The 24,041-nt window shown below is 37.0% G+C and overlaps 2 protein-coding genes across 5 annotated transcripts in view; both read right to left on the reverse strand.

Moving 5' to 3' along the window:
• Nucleotides 1-8,837, reverse strand: part of LOC127962646 (serine/threonine-protein kinase BRSK2-like) — a 119,905-nt gene extending 111,068 nt beyond the window's left edge. For 3 of the 4 annotated variants that reach the window (XM_052562275.1, XM_052562274.1, XM_052562276.1), the window contains exon 1: nucleotides 8,557-8,837. In XM_052562275.1, the coding sequence (XP_052418235.1) occupies nucleotides 8,557-8,647 (91 nt within the window). In that variant the 5' untranslated portion in view covers nucleotides 8,648-8,837. The remainder of the gene's footprint in view (nucleotides 1-8,556) is intronic. The other variant, XM_052562277.1, reaches the window with a different exon arrangement.
• Nucleotides 8,838-17,761: 8,924 nt separating this feature from the next.
• On the reverse strand, nucleotides 17,762-23,684 carry LOC127961819 (tumor susceptibility gene 101 protein). The gene is made up of 10 exons (XM_052561092.1): nucleotides 23,478-23,684; nucleotides 23,307-23,394; nucleotides 22,933-22,998; nucleotides 22,615-22,778; nucleotides 22,402-22,528; nucleotides 22,020-22,080; nucleotides 20,204-20,301; nucleotides 19,470-19,672; nucleotides 18,956-19,195; nucleotides 17,762-18,854 (listed from the first exon to the last, which is right to left on the reverse strand). Exons 1-10 carry the CDS (start codon nucleotides 23,520-23,522, stop codon nucleotides 18,765-18,767), a joined length of 1,182 nt encoding a protein of 393 aa, XP_052417052.1. The 5' UTR covers nucleotides 23,523-23,684; the 3' UTR covers nucleotides 17,762-18,764.
• Nucleotides 23,685-24,041: the final 357 nt, after the last annotated feature.

Below are 24,041 nucleotides of genomic sequence, written 5' to 3' on the forward strand. Positions count from 1 at the left end.
TGCGGCACAGCCGTCCAGAAAACATATGTATAAAATTGCACAGTGCACTCCTCTGGTTTCCATAGAAACCCTCAACTTGTCTTAGACAGAAGGAAAAAGAAGTGTGTAGCTATTATTCTATTGCTGGGTTTGTGCTGCGCAGGCAGTGATTGGTTGAAAAGATGTAATATTGCCACACTATTAAAAGCTAGTCTATAAGCTGGATGCACATACACACGTTCTCTCAAACCCTGTTCATTTTCACCTGAACATTCGCCCCTCTAATTTACTCTTGAGTAAAAGAAAAGCTAAAGCCGTTCAGTTACGAATAAAGGGGCGATCAAGCATCAGCAACCACCTGACTAATGACACAGCCTGACCAAACCCCACCATCTGGACAGGATATTCAGCCCTTGTGGGTTCTTAACCAATCAATCATGCGTACAGAATCACATGGCACCTCATTTCATTCATACAGTACTAGCACAATGGCACCCAAAGAAAATAATGAATGAATAATTTTGTATTGTAAAGTAGCATTCTCATTTTTATTTTCAGCGTGCTTTGTGCTGAAATTGCTTGTTTAGCCTTCAATCATTTGTAACTGGATGAGTCTGACATGGTCTTTTGGTAACTGTGCTTGAATATGTGCTATCTTTTTGCAGTAATGCAAAAATTGCAGTTTTTTGAAGGAATTGTTCACATATAAATGAATTCTCTCATTGTTTACTCACCCATACAGTATGTCATACAAAACTTGATTCAATTAATATAAAAAGTACATTTCTAAAGAATATACTGGCCAATGTTTATATATATAGAAAATGAAGGAACTGTCAAGCTCAAAAATGCAACATAACGTTGATTCATACTCATTAATTTTTCCATGCTATATAATATCTAACATAAAAAAATTATAATTTCAAATTCATAATCACAAGATGGAAATCATTATTCACTGAAAGTTCCCATGTTTGTTTCATGAATTAATCATTCTCGGTAGTTGGATCATTTTAATGAATCATAGAACCAGTTCACAAAATGTTCGCAAACTGGACTCATCTGGTTCTGGACTCAATGACCCAGATGAAACTGTTAACAGCTCACTGGAGTGGAAGATTATCAGTGGGTGAAAATTTTGATCTGTTGTGATTCTGTCTTACTCTGAGCTTCTGTCTACCATATTTGATGTGCTCTAACATGCTTGTTTGATGCACCAAGAGCCAAAGAGGTCTATTCTCATGCATCGGATAAGCACTTTGAGCTATGTTTACCTTAGTTGATGAGCGCTATGTATGTGCATTGATTAATGCTTTAATGCTTTTTAGCCTAATTTAATCTGTTCAGCCTATAAAGTGATTGTGTCTTTTGAGAAGACTTGGACTGAACCACCTGATTGATACTGATAATTCTTACAATCTCTGTTTTGGTTGAATAGACCTTCATGGAGAGACAGAGATTAGTCTGGGTTCAATAAACATCTTCATTTGTGGTAGTTTGGAATGATATAAGGGTGAATAAATTATTGATCTCCTTTATGCCCCGGCATTCTGAAACGCCTAGATTTTTACAAAGCTCATCATTCTGAAAAATGAAGTGTACGATGATTGGCCAGCTATCCAGTGCATTGTGATTGGTCGAATACCGCAAGCGTGTGACGTAAATGTTACGGGGCACCGTGTTCTGGTGCAATAAGACAAAACCAATTAAAACCAAGTCATAATAATGACTTATAATGTCTTTTAATGCGTTGTGTTGTGGACGAGACTCAACTTTATATCTCTTTGGGTTTGAGACTTTAGTCTTTGCAACTTTAAGGATCTTATCTATTCACGGACAGCTTGTAACAGTCCGAAGAGAAAGGAAAATTTGAAATCGCATCATATGACCCCTTTAGACTGTTTTTCTCTCCCTCTTGCACACTGTAAGTTTATCTCCCCTCCCTTTCAAGTTCTCTACAATCTATTCCACTCAAACTCTCTCTCATACTGCTCTCTCTGCACGTCTGTTTCTGCACCTTTCACTTATTTCACCCCTTCTCTCTCCTCTCTCTACCTGTCCATTTACTATCAGTATATTCCCATTAACTTGTGCTTGCAGTCTCAGTTTTGACTTAAACTCGCACATAGGCATGAGAGCGCTATATATGGGCTACAGGCTATCCTAATTAAACCCAGAATTAGTCCATCTGTTGAGCAGTAGCCCACTGTTTGGACTCTTGTGTCACTGCAGATATTCTGGTAGCATCTCAGAATACTTATATACACAACAATCTACAGTAAAGTTGCCATTTGGGTAATGATTGCTCCTGGTTGTCCCATTCCTGATCAGATGCTTCTTCACAAGGCAATTCGCAAATCAAGTCACTTCACCCTTGGGATTACCCTCCAGCTAAAACCTTCATTGGTTGTGTAAAGAGCAGATACCAGGCATTCATAGTAAGGCAGCAAAGGTAGAAGACGCTGCTAACAGAGATAGAGAGAGGAACATAGAAGGGACAACACCAGGAGTTAAGGTTCTCTGCTGTGTTTCTCTGATAAAAGGCTTCACAGCTGCATCAGGCACTAGGGAGCAATTTTCTGCAGTGGGGAAGGAGGAAGGGGGAAGGGATGGACAACCATAACTACACAATGAAATGTACAGCACCATGTCACAGACCATGTGGGCAGCGTAAATGAAACAGCTTAATTTCTGTCTGCACAAATGACCACCAAAAAAAGAAGAGAAACTAGCTTTCAAGACATTTAGAGACCAGACTCACAAAATAAATCTACTTATTAATACCATGAAATCCGAATTTGAGTCTGCTTTGAGGTCATAAGCTAGTTTACTCCAAAACATTGACAAAATTCACTTAAATTCATATATATATATATATATATATATATATATATATATATATATATATATATATATATATATATATATATATATATACAATCCATTCAGGAAATCATACTGATGACTCATCCGTCCTCCATTACGCAGATTTTCCATCCAATCAAATGCTCTATAGAAAGTGAATGCCCCTCCTCCAACACCACCTGCCACAGACTATTAACTATCAAATGCAAAAGGAAATAGTACATCAACACAGGAAAATAGCACTTGTCATGCAATTTCATTATGTTACACGTCAATCTGACCCATTTTCATTTTTGAGTTGATGGAAATATTGGTCAACCTATGATATTTTTTTTCATTTTTTTTTTTTTACTTTTCTGAATTTAGGGTAATTTAACCAAAGAAACTTAATCGCATTAAAGGTGCATATTTTAACAGTCCGTGAATGTTCGGTTCACTGGGAATTGAGCCCATGATCTTGGCATTGCTATCACTATAATCCACTGTTTGTGGTTCAGGAAAGGCACAGAGAATTATATTATAGTATATCGTGTTAACATGTATTGTGTACACAATTTAGTTTGTTTAAATTCTAAAAAAAAAATTGTCTGAATACTTTTTATAATATTCACAGTTTATTTTTTACATTTTGTTTTTTTTTACACTAAATCCACTTAAGGGCAATTTGACCACAGCCATAACAATCCTACACAAAGATTCAAGGTTAGGTCCTACCAAAGTTACAATTAATTGGGGACCCTCTTTATATTAGGTGGCATTAACTACTATGTACTTACATGAAAAAATAAGTACAATGTACTTATTTTGTTAATATTGCACTAAAAACACTTGATATGTATATAGTAAGTGCATTGTACCAATTGATTAATTGATATATAAGCACAGAGTAGTTAACACTACCTTATATAAGGTGGGACCTTAATTGGTGTATAATGTTAAATCTGGCAGATTAGGAATTTAGCCCATCTGTTCTGCCTTGAAGGCTATGGATGACCTTGGGCTATTGGGTTAATGCTATGTTTGTTCAGCAGTTACTTTAGTTTAAGCTTTAGTTTTTGGTTTTCCTATGCACAATACATTCACAACCCATTTAACAAAATGTTTTACAACAATTTACAACCTCATTTTATTACTTCTCACCATGTTTGGCCACAAATCACTTGCAGAAAAAACATGGAATCTCTTTGAAATGTTCATAAGGCCCAAGATGAAAGATTCAGAGCGACAAGAATGAACATTAAATATAAATTATACTTATATTTAGTAATTGTTAGTCAACAAGGAACAAAATGCTTGCAGTTAAATAAGAAACACATCTAATCCCACATAAGAGCCCATCAGTGGAATCAGCTCTGCTTTACCAATCATTCCTGCGCACATTCCTTCAACATTTTTCTGAAGGATTAAATTATTGCGTATGACGCAAAGGCTGCGTATTCTTCCATAGATTCCTCTGTGTACATCTTCCAGTGCTAATAGCGGAGACTGAATTTAATCTACATAAATCAAGGGTGGGAAAGAGGGGCTACGAGGACTGTTGCTGTCTGCCTCTGATCTCGAAGATGGAAAGCATGGCCATTGTGAGAAAAGGCTTGTGGGAAGGGGGCGCAGCCATGACAACCAACCACTGCTATCCAGCACTTACTAAATGAGAGCCAACTGAAGGCAGGAATATGTCTGGGAGACTGCAACCCCCTCAGACAGAAACACACTGACAAATTGTTCACAAAGTCAGCCCAGCAAGACAGTCAACAGCTGACATTTCAAACAGGCTTTTCAGGCTAAAAACAAAACATTCTTTGTGCTGATGAAGATGTTGTTTCTTAGAGCATAATTACATTTTCCCTTCTAACTATATTATTTTAAACAAAAACCTCACTCCATTAATCAAAGAAACCAATTAGATAATACAGGTCCATTTTGATATTACAGGCCACTCTATTTAAAGTGATAGAGCACTCAGAAATTATTACGTACACATGCGACATTTAATAAATCATGTATAGCTTTCTTCTAGGCAACGCAAAAGAAGATATTTTAAAAAAATGTTCTAGTGCTTTCCATACACTGAAACCTAAGTGTTATTTTTTTTAACATACATATTTATACAACATCAGAAAGCTGAATAAATAAGTTGTCCACTGATGTATGGTTTATTAGGATCAGACAATATTTGGCCGAGATACAACTATTAGAATATCTGAAATCTGAGGGTGCAAAAAAAAATCAAATACAGAGAAAATCCAAGTCCAAATGAATTCTAAGCTATGCATATTACTAATTAGAAATGTAGTTTTGATCTATTAACAGTAGGAAATTTACAAAATATCTTCATGGAACATGATCTTTACTTAAAATCCTAATGATTTTTGGCATAAAAGAAAAATGGATATTTTTTTTTTTTATTTGGCTATTGCTAAAAATACACCCCAGCGATTAAGACGTGTAAATATTTCAAAACAATTTGCATATTCTAAATTCCATAGTATAGGCAAAGAGGAGCAATGGCGTCCCGTACTGTATATGCAGCACCACTACCTGGATTGAAATGAGCCCTACGTGCACTGCAGCGAAATGACCATACTTTATGTGGTTCTGCCAGCAGTGCTTCATATCCGTTTTGCACCAGCACCTCTGCAGTAACGGACACTCACTGGCCCTGAGGTAGTGTGTATATATAGCTTGATTATCTCCATGTCCATTCTGGAATTGCAGTGGAGGCCTGGGGCTCAACCACCACTCTGCACGGAGCCTGCCCATACAAGCCATCTAACCCTGACCCCAGCAAGAGGACTCCGTTTCTGCCCGTGACAGTGTGCGTGATTCAGGTACTTCACTGCTTCATTAACGGGCCTCCTTTGGGACACCCTGACAGAGTGAGGGAAGGAGTAGAGGAGGGTCTAAGTAGAGTAGTGGGGATAAGAACAGAACAAATAGTGGAAAGAAATACACAGTAACTGCATGTGTCTCATAAAGCAGTTATTGTTGCAACATTATTGTTTTTCACTGCCACTAACACAGTCCAATCTGTCTCAGCCCGTGATCCCCTGTAATCTTCCTCTGCCTACTTTCAACTGACTTAAGCAGCGAGGATGCTATGTGCGATAGCTGAAGCATCACAAAGAAACAGGGAAGGCAAAAATACAGGCACGTACATCCGTTTTGATTTGGGGAGGTGAGGGAGGGGGTAAATTAAACTAGAGCGTCCTTTTTACGGTTTCCCATGGGGGTCCCGCTTTAGCTCTGAGAACTCTCTCTCTCTCTTCCACATCCCCAAACCAACCCCCCTTCCCATCTATCCCTACCCCTCCCCCAAGCTCCTCTTTCTCTGTGTGAGTCTCACTCATGACATATGGGCTCTCCTCTGCAGCGGCAGCACTGGGAAGCGGCGTTTATTGTGCGGCATTCTCTCAGCAGCCATGCCAACGGTGGCAGAACGAGCAGGAATACCCTCCGCTAACCAGTCAGAAGCAAACCCGCTCATCTAACCACCAGGATTTATTTTAAGAAGTGGTGCCAATAGTTTAATTGCCGACAGAACGTTCTATCTGCAAATGAACAGTGTGTGCTGTCTCTTCTGTTGAACTGTATTTACAGTCATCACGTCCTAAAAACACATTGTTAGCACTGGTTGCATATTAGTGGGTTAACTGAGAACTCGGACCACAATTCAAGCATTGTTTAGGCAAAAATGAAATTCTCATGTCATTCCAAACAACTTTTTTTCTTTTGTGAAACCCAAAAGAAGATTTTTTTGAAGCATGTTGGTAACCAAACCCTTTTGGGTGACTTCCGTTTAACAGACCCACTGAGAGATTGAAAAAATAACTTTGTTGTGTTGAGTCGTACAGTTTTGAAATGATATGATGGTGAGTAAATAATGACAGAATTGTCATGTTTGAGTGATCCATCACTTTAAGACCCCATGGAAAGACTTGATGATTTCAGTATATTTTCAGGTGACAATGTATTTTCTGATTGAAATAGAAAGTTGGAGAAAGACATTTTAAGGGGTTGATTGTCCGACACGTTTTGAATACACTTTTAGTTTCCATTACAGCTATGAACCGTGATCTTCAAGCAGCTGTTGCTAGGCAGAAGCAGGTGGTCAGGAAGATTCTTACTGGACAGAAATGTAGAGTTCAATGAGTGCAAGGTGAGGCATCAATATTTTTGGCCCATTTTCTCACAAGAAACAATCTCTGACAGTGACCAATGGAGAATTGTGTTCTTTGGTCTATATTCATAGATATACAACACCCATCATGTTGCCATCTCTCATTTGACATATTCTAGTTGACTTGGAACATACTATTGGCAATTACTCATTTTTTTTTACTTGGGTACTGTTAAGTATCATTTAAACATAAATAAGAACTTTTCTGGTATCTATAGCACTTGAAAAGATCCACCAACTTCACCGTCCTCATTTTTTTTTGCGCTCCAGAAACAGTGTAGATTGAGTATCATCCACACATTAGTTGCTATTGCTATTTCAGCACTGTATATTCAATCATCTTACTGACTCAGTGCACTGCTGTTCATGTAGTATGTTTGGACTAGGGAAGATACATTTTTAGATGTTGAAAGTAAATGGCTTCAAAGCTAACAGACACAAACTAAAAGCCACACAAAATAAATGACAATTTTGTGAGCTAATAATATACCACAAATTTTCAACAATTCATCTATATGTCTATGTTATGACTGTACAGAGTGCAGCATTACTGGATTCTTTTAATGGGAAATGCCTGAAGACCCGACTACAAACTCTCACCTCCGTGTTCTTCAAAACACAGTCAATCTATACTTTAAAAGTTGCAGTCCATGTGTTGCATAACAGCTGTAGGCACTTGGAAACGCCTGGCCAGGGATATTGACTTAATAACTGTTCTCTACCAAAGCCACAGCAGAAGAAGCCACTGGCCACAGAACATTGAGCACAAAAAATTGCCCCCAGATCAATACTTTTTCCATACTCCCATGTCATACAGCAATTCGCAGCAGTAAGCCGACATCAACATAAGAATAATCTTTGTCATGCATTGTGTGGTCATATAAAACCTCGATGATTATTGATTTTTACAACAGCTCAAATTAGCCAACAACTATTCAGTGGCCTGTAGCTAAACTAAAGCAAGACTAAAGAGAAGAGCAGTTTCTCAAACTTCAGCACCACCGGACTGCAGAGGGAATCTGGGTGAACACATGGTGCACTACGGATGCAGCAAAACTGTCCCATCATCAGCAGCAGCATCAGCAGCAGCATCCGAGGGCCACCTGTACCCTGATGTCAAACATTCGATTCTAGCTCTTGTACAAGACAAATGGATTCAGCAGTGGGATCTGCAAGTGCAACCACATCCCGTTGTCTGACAAATCGGGATTAACGGCATTAACTAGAAGCAAAGCGGAGCCGCAAAGATAAACTCTCATTTGCGTAGACAAGTTCCTTTTCATAGAACGAAAATATTAACGTTTGCCAACTTGTTCCACCCAAAAAGAATTCTGCAACTGATAAGATCTCACCGGACGGTCAGAAAAGTAGGCTAAAGTCTTAATCTGCGCAAAACCTCTCTACACAATGACATGTCAGCGCACGCAAACACACAGACACGCATCATCATATTTAGTCATCGCGCAAGGTTATAACTGAGCAGCGGTGATAGCGCGCGTCACCATCCCTGATCTCAAGCACACAAAAGGACAAACCTGTCTGTCCTTTGCCGAGCGTCTTTTCCAGGCGATACGGTCCCACGTAATTCGCATGTTGGGAGCTGTTATCTTTTCCCGACGATGACATTTTGCTTTACACGGACGATGCCGACGAACTGCTGCAGTTCGGCAATGAAGTGTCTCTTCAGTACCGCAGTTATTTCCCCGCCCAGCTCTTGCTCCAGACGCTGCCTCTCTCTCTCGCTTGAGGATCGGTGGACGGTGGGGCTGCTGCTCTCCTCCGCGTCTCCCTCTTTCTCTTCTGATAATCTCACAGCCACAGCAGTGTGTGTGTGTGTGTGCGTGCGCGCGTGCGTGAGATGCTCAGCCTGCGCCTGCCTGCTGCGTGCGCGCCTAACACATATTTCTCATCATAGATGCTGAAGAGCGTGGACTGAATAATCAGTCCTAATACTGCATCATATGAGACATTATAACCTCCTTGATTTTGATGCGTGCGTTGTGTTGATTATTGAAAAGTTTGATAATTTAATTTATAATAATCTATATAGCCTACTTACAATTTAGTAGATATTCTACGAATAGCCTAAGGTGCAGGGTGTGCAGAATTATAATTCCATGTTTATGAGACAGCTAGTAGTTTTAAACACATGTTGGGTAAATGTTCCATCTGCCATCTATGGTTCAGAGGTCAAAGCGCAGAGGTCTTGACCTTCTTGACTGTATTTAACAATTAAAATAATACGACAATCAGTAATAACCTTTGAATCATTATAAATAAAAATGCATGACTTATTTTACATTAGATGTATCCACGTTCCATATTTTGCATGCAGCTCTGTTGATGAACTCGATATTACAATAAATAAATAAATAAATAAAAACATAATTTGGACACTTTCCGCAGCATTACAGGCCTAAATAACCTCATTACATTTCCTCGGTGTTTACACAAATTAAGCTGACTGTGTTAGCCATTCAATCAGTTTTTATTGATTTTGTCTGTTTAATGTCTGTTTAATGTTTACCGCTAGAAAACTGCAAAAAAAAAAAAAAAGAAGAAGAAGAAGAAGAAGAAGAAGAAGAAGAAGAAGAAGAAGAAGAAGAAGAAGAAGAAGAAAACAAACAATGATTTTCAAATTGCACTTCCCACATTTTAGCTTTTTTTATTTTTTTTATTTTACTGTCTTCTTTTTTAACAGTATCAAGACAAATTTTCTGGAAATTGACTTTTTTTTTAATTATACACTTTTTACATGCAGATACTTAAAATAATTGGTCAAATGTATCTGTTTTTTTTTTTCATTATTATTATTATTATTATTATTATTATTATTATTTTACATTATCTGTAAATTGTAATTTTGTTATACTTTCAAATCACATATATAGATTCAAAAATATATATATATATCACACTAAAAGACATGGTTTTGCTTTGACCTAATCATGGCTCCTACAGTAGCTCTTTGAGAATCAGATGCCTCTGAGATTTTAGCCTTGTTTCAATATATTCCCATGTAACTTACTTCAGAGCTTCTTAAAGACTTTGAAGTCACTCAGAACATCTGGCCAGGTTGTATCTTATCATCTCATCCTCACACCCTCCCTTTCTCCATCCTTTCCCTTTTAACTCTCTTGTTGAGAGTAAGGCTTATAAACAAGCATCTGTTACTCTGGGTAAGAGCTATGCAGAACTGAGAGTTCATTTTTTTAGCTGTTCCAAAACATCATGTCACTTGTATGATTTCATGAATGTTTTAGTGTTACAGCAACAAATCTGAGGCTCCAAGTAGTAGAGGACACTCTGATGTGATTAAATCAGAGGTCAAATGTGGTTGTGACCATCTGCCTTTATTTTTATCACAGAAGCTGGAGATGTAGTGAAAAGGCAGATGAGGCTGACCTTTAAGTATCTCTCTCGCACATAGACAGTCACTTACTGCAATAAATGCCAGGTCCATACCGGTTGACCGGTAGAGCCCATAACAACAGGGATTTTACAAGCACAAATTCCAATTAATTCAATACATCCCCTTCCCCCCCATTTCATTTAAGTCATTGTCTAAGCTGCTATAAGCAGACAGCTAAATCAATCAACTATTTCTTTTGTCATTTATGGCTCACACAATAGGAAATCTGTTCAGGGTAAAACATTACATAAATCACCCCACTTCTGTGGAATCAGATTATTCTCCAGTCCATTCCTTGACAATATTCTGAAGTTTAAGTTCATTTTAAAAGCCGAAATAGAAATGCCAGGGAGGGCAGGTCTCTTTACTGAGTCTAAAATGAAGGCTGACATGCTCAGGGCTCAAAGAAAATCAAATCTATTAAAGGACTGGAAGAGATGTGTACACTAAAGCTCAATCTGAATAAGTGCCTGCTTGAAGTTTGATTAGTTTGGCACTTTTGGAACTTAAAGGAGTCTGAAAAATAGCTATATCAAATACTTTTATGTTTTGAAATATGAAATATGATGTGATTAAAGTAACATCCTATGCTGTAAACAGCTGTGAGAGTCCCAAAATACAGCTTTAAGTTAATAGTGCTGCATTGCAATAGCCTTAGAATACCTCTAAATATCAGATGGCTGTCCTTCGACATAATTTGTTTGTAGAAATTGCCAGCATCGGGTTCATTAATGTAAATAAAAGTCCATTTAGTGGTGTGTGTGAATGTTTCCCTTCTTGTCATATTTGCCTGGAATTACTGACCTCTGCATTTCATATTCACAGACTCACTCACTCTCTCACCCAAATGACAGGGATGATAGGAAGGATATTAAGTTGATGTTCTTCTATGAATTGTTGATATATATTTACTAACTCTAATCCCACAGAAGCAGATTTATACTACCATGCAAGGGCCATTAATGATAAATTAGCTCTGCCTCTGCAAACACATTGCATTTCTTTATGTTCTGTACTATATTGTGGAAACCATATAGCAGGATTACTTTAAAGATTAATTTCTGCATGAATAGGAAACTATACAGAGAGCGCAAAGCTATTCTTTCTCTCTTTCACTGTTCCGCTCTGTTTCTTTAGTTTCATTCACCTTCCATTTTGATGATTAACCTTTAGCTCAGTTTTTGCAATATACGAGACCCGAATCAGAGAAAGTCTATAGGGAAATATAACAAAAGCGTACAAAACTTCTCTTATGAGAGAAAATCAGACTGATTGAGTAACTGAGTTGGATTTGTAGGTCATGTGTTTCTGGACAGCAGCGGCTGGGTTTGCTAACTCCTCATGCAGGACCAAGTCAGGCTGTGCGGCTGAGCTTGTGACACTGCTGCAATGCCCTCTTCAGGACACCTCAGAAACAGGGCTTTCACAACTGCAGTCTGCACTCATGGAAAAGGCTTCTTCTTCTTTTTTATTTTTTTTGTTATGTTAAGCATTAGAGGACAGAAGCAATAGCAGCCAAGATAGTGATTCGATTTTTGTTGCATTTAGACACACAATAATAAAGAAATCTCATGTTGTGGGAAAAAAAATGGCATTTTGAAATATTATGTGCCTTGTTGTTTATATTTCCCACAGAATATTCCGCTCACTTGCATTGCCAATATTGATCAAAAGTAAACAAAGTAAAGTAAAACAAAGTATTTTAGAAGATATGTGAAATTAAGTTTTTTAGTTTGAGAAAGCTAAAGAAAACTAAAATATCAAGGCATCTATATTTTCAATGTATAGTGAGGGTTTAGTGGGAAAAATTAAAATGCCAATATTAAGATGGTATGTTTCCAACTTAAATAAATATCAAATTAATGTAATGTTTTAAAAGTTCTCAGTATCTTAAGATAGCGTGTTAAAGGAATAGTTTACCAAAAAAAATTGATTTGCTAAAAATGTACTCACCCTCAGGCTATCCAAGATGTAGATGGGTTTGTTTCTATATCTAAAAACATTGGGAGAAATGTAGCATTACATCACTTGCTCATCGATGGATCCACTGCAGTGAACGGGTGCCATCAGAATGAGAGTTCAAACATATTATAAAAACATCCCAATAATCCACATGTAATCCACATGACCCCAGTCCATCAATTAAAATCTTGTGATGAAAAAAACAAAAAACAAATCCATCATAAAATGCATTTTAACTTTAAACCATTACTTTTGGCCAAAATCCAGAATCCATAATATTCTTCCACCAGTAAACATTGTCTAGTCACATCAGAATCCACCAACATAGAACTGTTTAGAACTCTTTTTACCTATAAACATTGCTTGGTCTGTGTATATTTCTCTGCTGTTTTGGACAAGTTCACTGAAGAAAGCAATATTTTGGATAGAGAACTTGTATTTTAACCTGAAGCAACATTTTAAAGTAAAAAACATCTTAATGATGATTTTATTTTCTTTATATCATCTCTATATTCATCTAAGATGCCCTGAGGGCAAGTACATTCTCAGCTAATGAGCAGTTTTGTGTGAACTAATCCTTGCCTTCTACCTGCTCGCCTGTATCTGTACTCTAGACTGCTTGACTTTGTGGGAGGAAATGCAGTAAACTTTCATTAGAAGTTGTCACACAGTCTTACTTTCTGAAATCAGATAGTTGCCAAGCAGCAGTATGTGAATCTATGATAAGGTACATTGCTCCAGTTCAGAAATAAACAGCAAGAGAGAGAACCTTTTCAACAGCTCATTAAGATACCACTACATAAAGCAGGCTTAGGAGAGAATAAATATATACTGCTCGTCCTTAATTATAATTAGAGAGAGATGTTTCTGGGGTAAATAATTACTACATAAGGCACAAATTGTTAGTAATTAGGAGGAGACTCTAGTGCAAGCAGAGATAATTAAGTCTGCACTTCTTAAATAATTGCACAGTGGCTAACAGAGAATGCTGCGTTGCAATTGTAGTCCCTTCAAATCAATGCAATTACAATAACCCAAGCTACATAGTTAACCCCTAACTTAATGTAGAGCACAACTCCTCTACCCTTTATTTTCTGCCTGTTCCTAAAGCGTGGGCCTTGATTTTATGCTTATTGATTTTACCATTCTCTATTATGACTGTGACATTGCTTTCTGAGTATGTGGGTGACATACCTTATTCCTGACCATTCCGTTACATTAGCCTTTGTTTAGGGCTGTGTCCGAAATCGCCCTCCATACCCTCATTCCCTACTCCCCTTGTTAGTCTACAATATACATATACACCATTTAAGGAGTGACTAAAAACAAGGAAAGAATTCAGATATTGAATGCACCATTAAATGGCTGCTGTTTTTAACACTTAGATAACTAGCAGCCTCTAATCTTAAAATTTAACTAGCTTGTATAAACCTTAATTAAAACCCTCCCAATCATATAAAAATGTACTTAAGGTAAAGTCACATTTTCCTAAGTTTGGTGAGATAATAATAATACATATGTTTAGGAATTTAACATGAGGGTGAAAGATTTCTCCATGCAGATTTCGCAGTTGGTCACCCAAATTCGCCACACTGACCAACTGAGACGAACTTTTGTGTGAACATATGCATTATGCGACTGAATATATCCACTATGACACTGTCCCTTCAAATAGTGCAATATTATATAAGGGTATAATGGGTGATTTCAGGTAGAGCTTAGGTGTAGGGCTTTAGAGATACGGACCAATCACGTAGCACCCTCAAGAATTCGCCACGAAAACCGTTGCTACGACTCATGTCTCTCTTAGCACTCATTCGCTCATATTTCAAAAACAAATGCAACTGTCGTCATATCAGTTGTAGTGAAAATTAGCCTTGTTGCAGTGTTTTTCTTGTTACTAGGCCGATTGTTTTATATTTTGTTATGGTAAAATGATTTCTGTCATGACAATTCTCGGAGGGGGTGGCATGGTGATGTACATGACAATGTTAATTTGTTTGGTCTTGGTGGAATAGATCTACTATGCTGCTTCTGCTGCTGTGGCACAGCAAATACTGAGATATGCTACTATCAAAACATCTATAACATGCTGCTGTGAGCATGTAAGTAATACTGCTGCTGCAAATATACATGAAATAACCCCCATATAGCATATGGGAAATCACACCGTAGCAGATCTATACAGGTGGAGCTGGGGAAGGTGGAGGGCTTCTGAAGCACCCTACAACTGCTACAGCAAGCACTAGTCATATTCTAGTCATATGTCATGCTATGTCTACACAGGATGAGACAGTTGTTGTGTCGCTCCGTGCTGTACTGCCACAGCTAAAGTTTGTCTACACTGGACTATAGGACTGCGCCATCTAGAGTTTCATGCCTGAACTTTGTATATAATAAATAATAATATTTGACCAACTGACAATCCACACAGGATAGTTCCTTGCCTGTGGCCCAAGATGGTGGGATAATATCCAGCATCCCTGCGATCCTACACAGGATACGCAGTTTGGAGTATAATTGATGGATTATAGGTATTTACACTTCATGACTCTGATCACTTTGTCAAGACTTATTTTAATAAAATAATTACCTCACTGTATATTATCTTTTACTTTTTTACACTATATTTTGAATTAAGTGTACCATATCAACATTCTTTCTGTATGAAATTTCCAATAAATAAAGTACATCTCATTTAAGATCCTACGCACCCTGTTTACAAGACAAAAACTCAAATACTCAGAAATACCAAAATATCAAATATGACCTTCAACTGCTAGTATGGGCAAATTTCACTGGCTTTCTGTCAATCCAAACAATCTTTCATTACTTGGAGGGTGGATTTCAAATCCTGAGGCTTTCACTTGGTGATATTTTTACTCTGTTCCCAGATATACAGATCCTTTGGGGATCCACATTGGTCAGTTCAGTCAAACCCTTGTGCCCTGGGTTTGGCCCAGAGAGCTTTCTTAAACTAAGGTCATCAGACTGTCAGAAAGAACAAAACCTATAACATTCCCATACAATGGGGCTTCCGCCGGACAGACCATCAATGTCTCAGCTTTGTCTTGTCACTGCAGGCTACGACCACCACTCCAGCTGAGAGCAACGGCAATGACCTGACAGCCAATAAACATTTTCACCAGTTTCCTCTGCCTCACACGCAGAGGCCAGTAAAAATCGACAATGCCAAGGTGACACATTAAGCCTCGTAAAAATATTTGTAGGCTCTGTGTGCTTTTTTTTTTTTTTACGAGCATTTTGTTGAGTGTTTACGGGCCTGATCTGAGATACTACATCAAATCCATGGTATACTAAATCAAACGTGACTTTCGTCACCTTTCAGATAAAAGACACTGAGAAGGCTTGTAATCTGTTCAGTTCAAAAAGGACACAGGAAGGTTATCAGTCAATGCAGTACCACCTAAAGCGATCAAGAAAAAGAAATATGGCAAATATCAGAATTTCGACAGAAGATTGTGAAAAGGCAGAGAGGGGTGGGTTAAAAGGAGCAAAGGCTGTTATGAAGGTTAGTGATTGAGGTTAGCAACTATGACAGGCCTATTAGCGCTAACATCTCCACCTGCTGACACATCACTGCCTAGCAGCAATGAGTGAATTAGATTTAACATCACATCCAGCCGCCACACATCTCCTGTCCCCTTTCAACCCAAACCAGAATCACGAAAAGCAGAGGTTTCAGCAGCGGCGGGCTGTTTCTTTCTCTCATGTGCAATAAAAGCTGATTAGAGTTGAAACAGTTGACCGGTCCTACCCTCCTTCACAGCTGCTGGATTAGAGGCTGAAGCCCATCATCTGTGAAATGAAATTTCAGATGGTCGAACAGGGACAGTCTGGGGTGCAGACTGTATGTATGCTAGTGTCAGAGGGTAGAAAGGGGCACAAGACACATATGCAAGGTCACACATCACAGCTAAAAGGTTAATGTGAAGAGGAAGATAAACATTTATCAGTCATGTGGTAACAGGACACACTCTTCATTGAAATGTATGAAGCCCAGTCATTAGCAGCGATAGACAATCAATTGTGTCTCAAAAAAATATCACACAAATATGAAGATTCATCAGTTTGCTGAATTTAGAGCATCAGGAAATCGAGACAGAAATAGATTTATATTTAGAACAAAATTTAAAATCACTGTCCCTCAAATTAAAATTGCTTGAAAATTGCTATAGAAATTATTTTCACAGAAATTACTAGTAAATCTCAAACAATTCAGACAAGCAAAAACAAAACGGCAAGTGGCACTGAATTAAACATGACATTTTGAAGTACAAACACTGAAAAACTAGCTTTATTTACAACTTGTGTATGATAACAGAATACTTCTATGGCACACAGGAGTACAGTAATTCATTCATCTCAACATATTTCAGATCGAAGGCTACAGCTTTACTAGATGACAAGAGTGCTTAAACACGGATGGATGACAGTTGCAGAGTTGCCAGATCTGCATATTAAAAATCGACCAATTACACAATTCTAAATACAAAAACGTAACCTCTGATATTCCGTTAAATGCATGTTTTCCTGTCACTGTCATGCATCACACACACAATTTCAACTTGTGTCTAGCTGCATACAGTCGGTTTTCATTTATATCTTGACAGCTGGTGGACAAATTCCTTTGGTGGGAGTGGTGATCTTTTATTTTAGAACTGTTTGAAAATTAACTATTAGATTACAATCTAAAATTAAAACTTCAAGATATTCCTAACAGGTTTTTAATAGAAGTGTCTGTAGATGACGTCATGCTTTTAATTTTAAATAACTAGCAGCAATCCAGTAGAGACCAGTCAAACTGTTACCATGGAGATGAAAACATTCAGGCTCCCTACGAGTGCCCCTCCTTCACAAAAATCTCTTTACTATGTCTCATCATCCAGTAGAGTTTATCAGGAGCATAATATATATTGGATTGAATCAAATATTTCAATTCAGGCATTTCTGTCAAATATAATTTAGACATTTAACCTGTGAAGGAATAAAATAAATAAATGAACTCACTCCTGGCAACAGTTTAAAAATTCAGGAAAACGGCAAATTTGGTGACCCTGGTCAGGTGTTCAAAGCAGCTCTTATTATATTCTGCATTCTACCACCAAATAGAAAAACAAAATTTGTCACTTGTTGATTAGTTTAATTGTTTTATTTTTTCCTTTCAAGGGACACTGATTGTAGGTATTACATGCAGTTTGTGATATTTCGATACAAAAAATAAAATTGTTAGAAAGAAAAAAATGAAACTAAATTATAGATTTTACATTTTAAAACCCTAAAGCAAAGTTTAAACATCTAATGTGGCAGTGTAAGGCATTCAGATAAGCAGACACAGATTTAAGAGATTTTTTTTTTTGCTTTTATTTCAGATTTTCATTTTTAAATACCCTCAAACCTCCAAGAGACGCACAATCATTTTGTTTCCCTTGATTGTAAGCAAAACACTTTATCCATGATTAAACCAGCAATCTAACAATAACTAAAGAAAAAGAAAGAAAGAAAAGAAAGAAAGAAAATCTATCCTTTATACTTTGTTGGCTTACACATCACATCTCAAATACATATACAAGTTCAATCTCAGAAATGTCTGCATAATATTCTTGTCATTAAATCTGCAAGAATACCAAGTGCATTCTTGTAAACTGACTGCATAAGAACTGTTAATATGATTGACAACACATATAAATCACATGCAGGACTGCAAAGGTGTGTTAGGTAGTGGACAATGATAATGATAAAGCATAATGTTATAATTCAAATCTGAGATGTTAAGAAGATTGATTTACTAAAATAAAACAAAGTGCTGATTTTAAGATAATTATTCAAAACAGGTACATATTAGGAGATTAAACAATATAAAAATAAGACATTCAGATAGAGCATATAGAATGCAATTCTCAAACTTCTTTCCCTTTACCCTATTTCTGAAAGACACTTTAGAAGAATATGAGGCACAAGTTACAAAAGTGCACCGGTTGCTGTTTTTTATTTATTTATATAAGGTTATGATAAATTCCATAGTTGAGCAAAAATATATTTTACAAATGTTTGATTTCCTTCCATTGTTTTCTTTTCTAAGGTAAGAACCTCAAAGCTCACTTCATCTGTTACATAATAAAGGTATATTCAAAGCACTTGTTGTTTTTAATAATGATGATATTAATGTAAACTTGAATATTTTGGTCATAAGTATATTAGTTACCTTTCACATCTTTTTGTACAGTACTTAGACTGTGATTTATAAAAAGGAGGGTCCTGAACCTCCTGTTCTTGGATCAAATGTAGGGTCCTTGCCATATAGTGCATGTGTTACAGCTGAGAGGGGCAATGATTTTTTTGGGCAGGTCAGTACAGGTCACTGAGGCCTGCTATTTTCCGGGCCTTCTGCATCAGGGCTCTCAGTTGGAACTGTTTTCTGGAGAGTAGGCGCACGTGCTGCACACAGAAAAAGAATACTCGGAATTAATATTTAAATATTGCATTTTACAGCTTAGACAACAGTAACAAAAAACGCACAGGGTACAGTTGAGACTAACCTTAAGAAAGACATCCAAGTCAATGACATCTCTGCGCAGCGCTTCACCTAAGTAGAAGATTGTGTCTTCTATGGCGTTTTCTTCAGCGTAGAGGTTCAGAATCTGCTTATACAGAGGAGCGGTGGGCAAAATCACATCGTCAATATCATTGTTCTCAGACTGGTTCTCCATTTTTCTCAGAGCAGCAGTCAGCTCTTCATCTTTCTGCTTAAGGAGCTCAGTGTTTCTGTCCACATCAGCCTGCAATTCAATGGAAAATAACATTATTATTTTGTATTTTACAAACATTGTTTTCAAGCCAATACTTTGTTAAAAGAAGGATTTACTAGAAAGTATATATATATATATATATATATATATATATATATATATATATATATATATATATATATATATATATATATAGACACACACACATAAATACAGTAGAGATAAAAGCTTAAGTCGCTATTAGCTAGTATCAAATATTAATTAAGTATCAATTAGGTAAAAAGGTACAAAAGGTCCCATGTACCATCTCCAGGTCTAGTTTGGTCACCATCTCCTCTAGCTTCTGGTGGCCTCTCTTTAGGTCCTCTTCTGTCCTTTTCAGTGCATCCAGCTCTGCCTGTGCTCGATCCATCTCTTCTTTCATTCGCCAGCGCAACTTGTCACTGACTGCAGACACCAAAGATGCACGGATTGTGTCCTCACCAATGGTACCGTCACGGGTGGGTCCTGAAACACAGCAAAAAAACAAACAGGTTTGCAAGTGTATCAATGTACAGTTTTTTGAAATGGGTTTATGTACATTACCATTCAAAAGCTGGGTTGGGAACATTTTTTTAATACTTTTGAAAGATGCCTCTAAAGCTCACCAACGCTGCATTTATTTGATCAAGAACACAGAAACAATAGTCACATTGCAAATATAAGTACAATTATTCTAATTATTCTAATATGCTGATTTGCTTCTAAAGAAATATTTCTTTTTACAGCTGAAATCAGTTTTGCAGCTTAATACTTATCTGGAAATTGATGAATAGAAAGTTCAAAATAACAACATTTATTGGAAATGTCGATTGTATTTTTTTTTGTCATTATAAATGCCTTTACTGCTAGTTTTGATCAGTTTGATAAACTTAATGACCCCCGTTTTGAATAGTAGTGTACTTTGAGACTGATGTCAGTTTAGAAAGGCATGATTTGTAAGTGTCTTACTGGATTCTTGATTTCACTATTCATTTAACATGCAAGATGCTTGCTCACCCACTGTAGTGGCAGAAGACCCTGGGGTGTATAGAGAGGAGCCTGAGGTAGTGGGGTATCCAGAGCCTACTGCAGGATAAGGGTAGCCCTGATATCCACTGGCAGACAGACAGACAGAAAGAATGAAAAAAAAGTATATCCATGCATACAGTACAGACCAAATGTTTGGACACAACTTCTCATTCAAAGAGTTTTCTTTATTTTCATGACTATGAAAATTGTAGAGTCAGACTGAAGGCATTAGACTATGAATTAACACATGTGGAATTATAAATGGAATTATATACATAACAAAAAAGTGTGAAACAACTGAAAATATGCCATATTCTAGGTTCTTCAAAGTAGCCACCTTTTGCTTTGATTACTGCTTTGCACGCTCTTGGCATTCTCTTGATGAGCTTGAAAAGGTGGCTGTGTCCAAACTTTTGGTCTGTCTTTTGTATATATATATTAGTAACATTTCCTTGGTATTTACACAGCAAGGTTTAATGCAACGACACATATCGAACAAATTGTCCCATCTCCTTATATGCAGTATATTCAGACAAAGCAGTCTGTTTACATTACTCACCTGTCACAAGCATAGGTAGAACTTTTTATCAGTAGTAAACAAGTTGCTAAAGGTCACCAAGATTGACATTATTTTACACATCCTATATCTTAGAAATATCCACAAAATAGTACAAGAATGCAATTATTTTTTTTCATGATTCATTACAGAAACTCTAAGGTATTCCTTACCCTTGCATGAGCACCATTAAGCCTTGGATCAAAACAAAAGACTGAATGTATCAGTGTACATCTATTTAGAAAATGTATTGTGAATGAAAGCCACGTTTGTTCTTTTCCTGCTATTCTCTTCTAGAAATACTGGAAATGTTCAATCAAACCTTGTATTATGCAGGAGTTTGCTTATTCAGCTTAATAATCCATTCCTATAAAGATCCTTCACATTGTTTCATCTGTGCACAAAACTTGCTTTGCCTGTACTGTAATTTTCGAGTCTGTCAGTAACTTATGGTACTTTTACCTGTGTGTATTTTGATTTAAATTATTCAGCTTGGTATAAAAAATAAATGTCTTTTGCAGAAAAATGCATGCTTGACATTTCTCAACTGCTTGTTATCTAAGAGCTACAGTATTACACACACAGATATAACAAAAACAACAATGACTAGATATTGCGCCATAAGAGGAGAATTGGATACGTGTGTTTAGATATAGGTTAGATGAGATATCAGATAAGTACTAGATTAAAAAATACATAGGAAAGGATGCCAAAACCCTATGTTTTGGGTTTTTTGCTGTCTAAATGCATGTAACAAGATCTGATCTATGGCAGATGTCTGAGAAATACACTACCATTCAAAAGTGAAACCTGCATTTAACAAAAATACTGTTTAAAATACATGTTTTTTTTTTATTTTAATATATTAAAAAATATATTCCTCTGTTGGCAAAGCCACATTTACAGCAGTCATATCTTCAGTCTTCCTGTTGTGACCCATCAGAAAACATTCTAATAAGCTGATCTGCTGCTCAAGAAACATGTCTTATTATTACCAATGTTGAAAACAGATATGCTGCTTAATATTTTTCTGGAAACTGTGATACATTTTACTGTGATAGCAGTTATTTTAACTAGAATAAACACTAATTAAAACATTATAAATGTATTTACTGGCACTTTTGATAAATCGAATGTATCCTTGCTGAATGAAAGTATGAATTTCTTTTAGAGATAAAAACCATACTTCTTTTGTATGGTAGTGTTTTTATGTAGGAACTGGTTGATTGGCACACTGAAAGCACTTACCCTGGATTGGCAGAGTGACCTTGACCATAAGGCAACCCAGGTGTGCTGGGCATGTAAGAAGCTGGAAAAACATTGAATCATATAATTACTGCTCATTCATAAAGTCAGAATGCTCTTACAAATGTTACATAAATCTTAAAATAGGTTTTCTTTTAGATCAGACATAAGTCTACACCAGTGATCCTCAAATCTGGCTCGCGAGATCCAGTTTCCTGCGAAGTTTAGATCTAACCCTAATCAAACATGCATGAGTTTGCAAATCAGTGTCTTCAGGATCATTAAAAAAAATCACAGGCAGGTTTGTTTAATTAGAGTCGGAGCTAAACTCTGCAGGAAACTGGATCTTGCGAGCCAGATTTGAGGATCACTGGTCTACACTCACTGTTAGGTGGGCCTGCTGCGGGGAATGCTTGGTAAGTTGCCTGAGTGGTGGGCCGTGAGAAAACGGGTGGTTCTTCTCCAAACACCACAATCATCACCTGGATCAGTCCTAACAATTCAGACTGGGGCTAAAATAGACAAAAACAAACAAAAAGTAGGTCTATGTCCTCCTAAATTAAACCTACAAGTATAAAAAGGGGAAAAAAACCCTCACAGGTTTCCATTCATGCAGGTATGGGAGGTAAATCTTTCCATTGGCATCAACATGTTTCCCTGTTTTTATCATCATGGCACTTGTGGGTTTGACAAAACAGATGGGAGGGTTGTAGGGATAGGTGTCTAGAAACCACAGGCAGATGGGAATGTTGTACACGTTTCCTATAGAAGAGGAATATATTAAATAGGGAAAAGGGTCTGACATAAAGAAATGACAGCTGGATTGTTAAACAGGTCTGAGGAGTGGAGAAGCTCAAACACTTCTAGAAAGCAGTGCTCTCTCTCTCTCTCTCTCTCTCTCTCTCTCTCTCTGTACCTCTGAAGCTTACTGGCACAGTTCCCGTGAGACTCAACAGCTCTTTGGTGGAGCCATCATTGAACACTGAAACAAAGAAAACAAAATACATACCTGTATATTTACTATTTAACTGGAACTGGTGTCATTCAGAAAACAACCTGTCCAAATACTTCCGCTTTTATGTTCAGCAATATAACGTTAGTTATATTTACAAAATGAAGACACAAGTGTATATTATTTAATATACAGCAGAATTTGCCTTTATTTATTTTATCCTTATTGAAAACAACGCCACTTTCTTTCAAATAAACCTAACGCAATGACGTTCAAACCTCTGTAACGTTAGGTGTGGTTGAAGTTTGGAGGCACAGTAAGGTAAAGTCTAATCTTACCGTAGTTGTCCATCACAGGTTTAAGATCCTTATAGTGAGACGTCACGTTTGTTATGTCGCGTAGTGTCAGATCCCTGTATTTATAAATCTGTTACAAAGAAATAACATCACCTATATTACGACAAACACACTTTGTAAACAACTTCTCTGGTACGCAAGTGTTTTACATACCTTCGACAATATTTTCCGCAGGTTACTTTCGCTAATTGCCGTCATGCTTAAAAGGACTATGAACTAACGTATTACTTAAAACGAGTGTACTGTGTTTAATATTTAAATTATGTAGTTGCTGTTATGGACATAAACTAAAGATCAAATCATCGCGTCTATAACTAACAAGGAAATCTCTGCTCAAAAACATGAAGTCACTTCCGGTCAGATGACCGATGACGCAGAACTGACGTGAACGTTACTGCTAGAATAATATTGTTAACTTTTTAAAATTCTCCTTTAGGATATAGTAACTAATTAATGCGTTACTTTTTAATATACAAATGTGAAAATAAAACTCAGGAAACCGGGGAAGCATCTTTATTTGATATTCTTACTTTAAACAATAATATCAGTAGGCACATGACGTATATTGTTAAAAGGAAATTAATTGCTGTCTTCACACATTATATTGTTAAGTGGCCTATTAATTGCTGCAAAACCCAATATATTTAATAGCAGAACCGAGACAACTTTTGGGGATTTTCTTTTGTGGGAACGCTACTATAACACTGTGTCCTACCA

This window comes from Carassius gibelio, chromosome B7 (assembly GCF_023724105.1).
Source record: "Carassius gibelio isolate Cgi1373 ecotype wild population from Czech Republic chromosome B7, carGib1.2-hapl.c, whole genome shotgun sequence".
Classification (NCBI taxonomy): domain Eukaryota; kingdom Metazoa; phylum Chordata; class Actinopteri; order Cypriniformes; family Cyprinidae; genus Carassius; species Carassius gibelio.

Bases quoted from the DNA above. Each gene is read 5' to 3' on its own strand.
- LOC127961819 (XM_052561092.1), bottom strand. From the start codon at position 23,522: ATGACGGCAATTAGCGAAAGTAACCTGCGGAAAATATTGTCGAAG. The intron at 22,999-23,306 runs GTAAGATTAGAC...TCTTTGTTTCAG, and splicing joins ACCTGTGATGGACAACTACG to TGTTCAATGATGGCTCCACC. The intron at 19,196-19,469 runs GTACATGGGACC...ATTGAATTGCAG, and splicing joins CCAAACTAGACCTGGAGATG to GCTGATGTGGACAGAAACAC.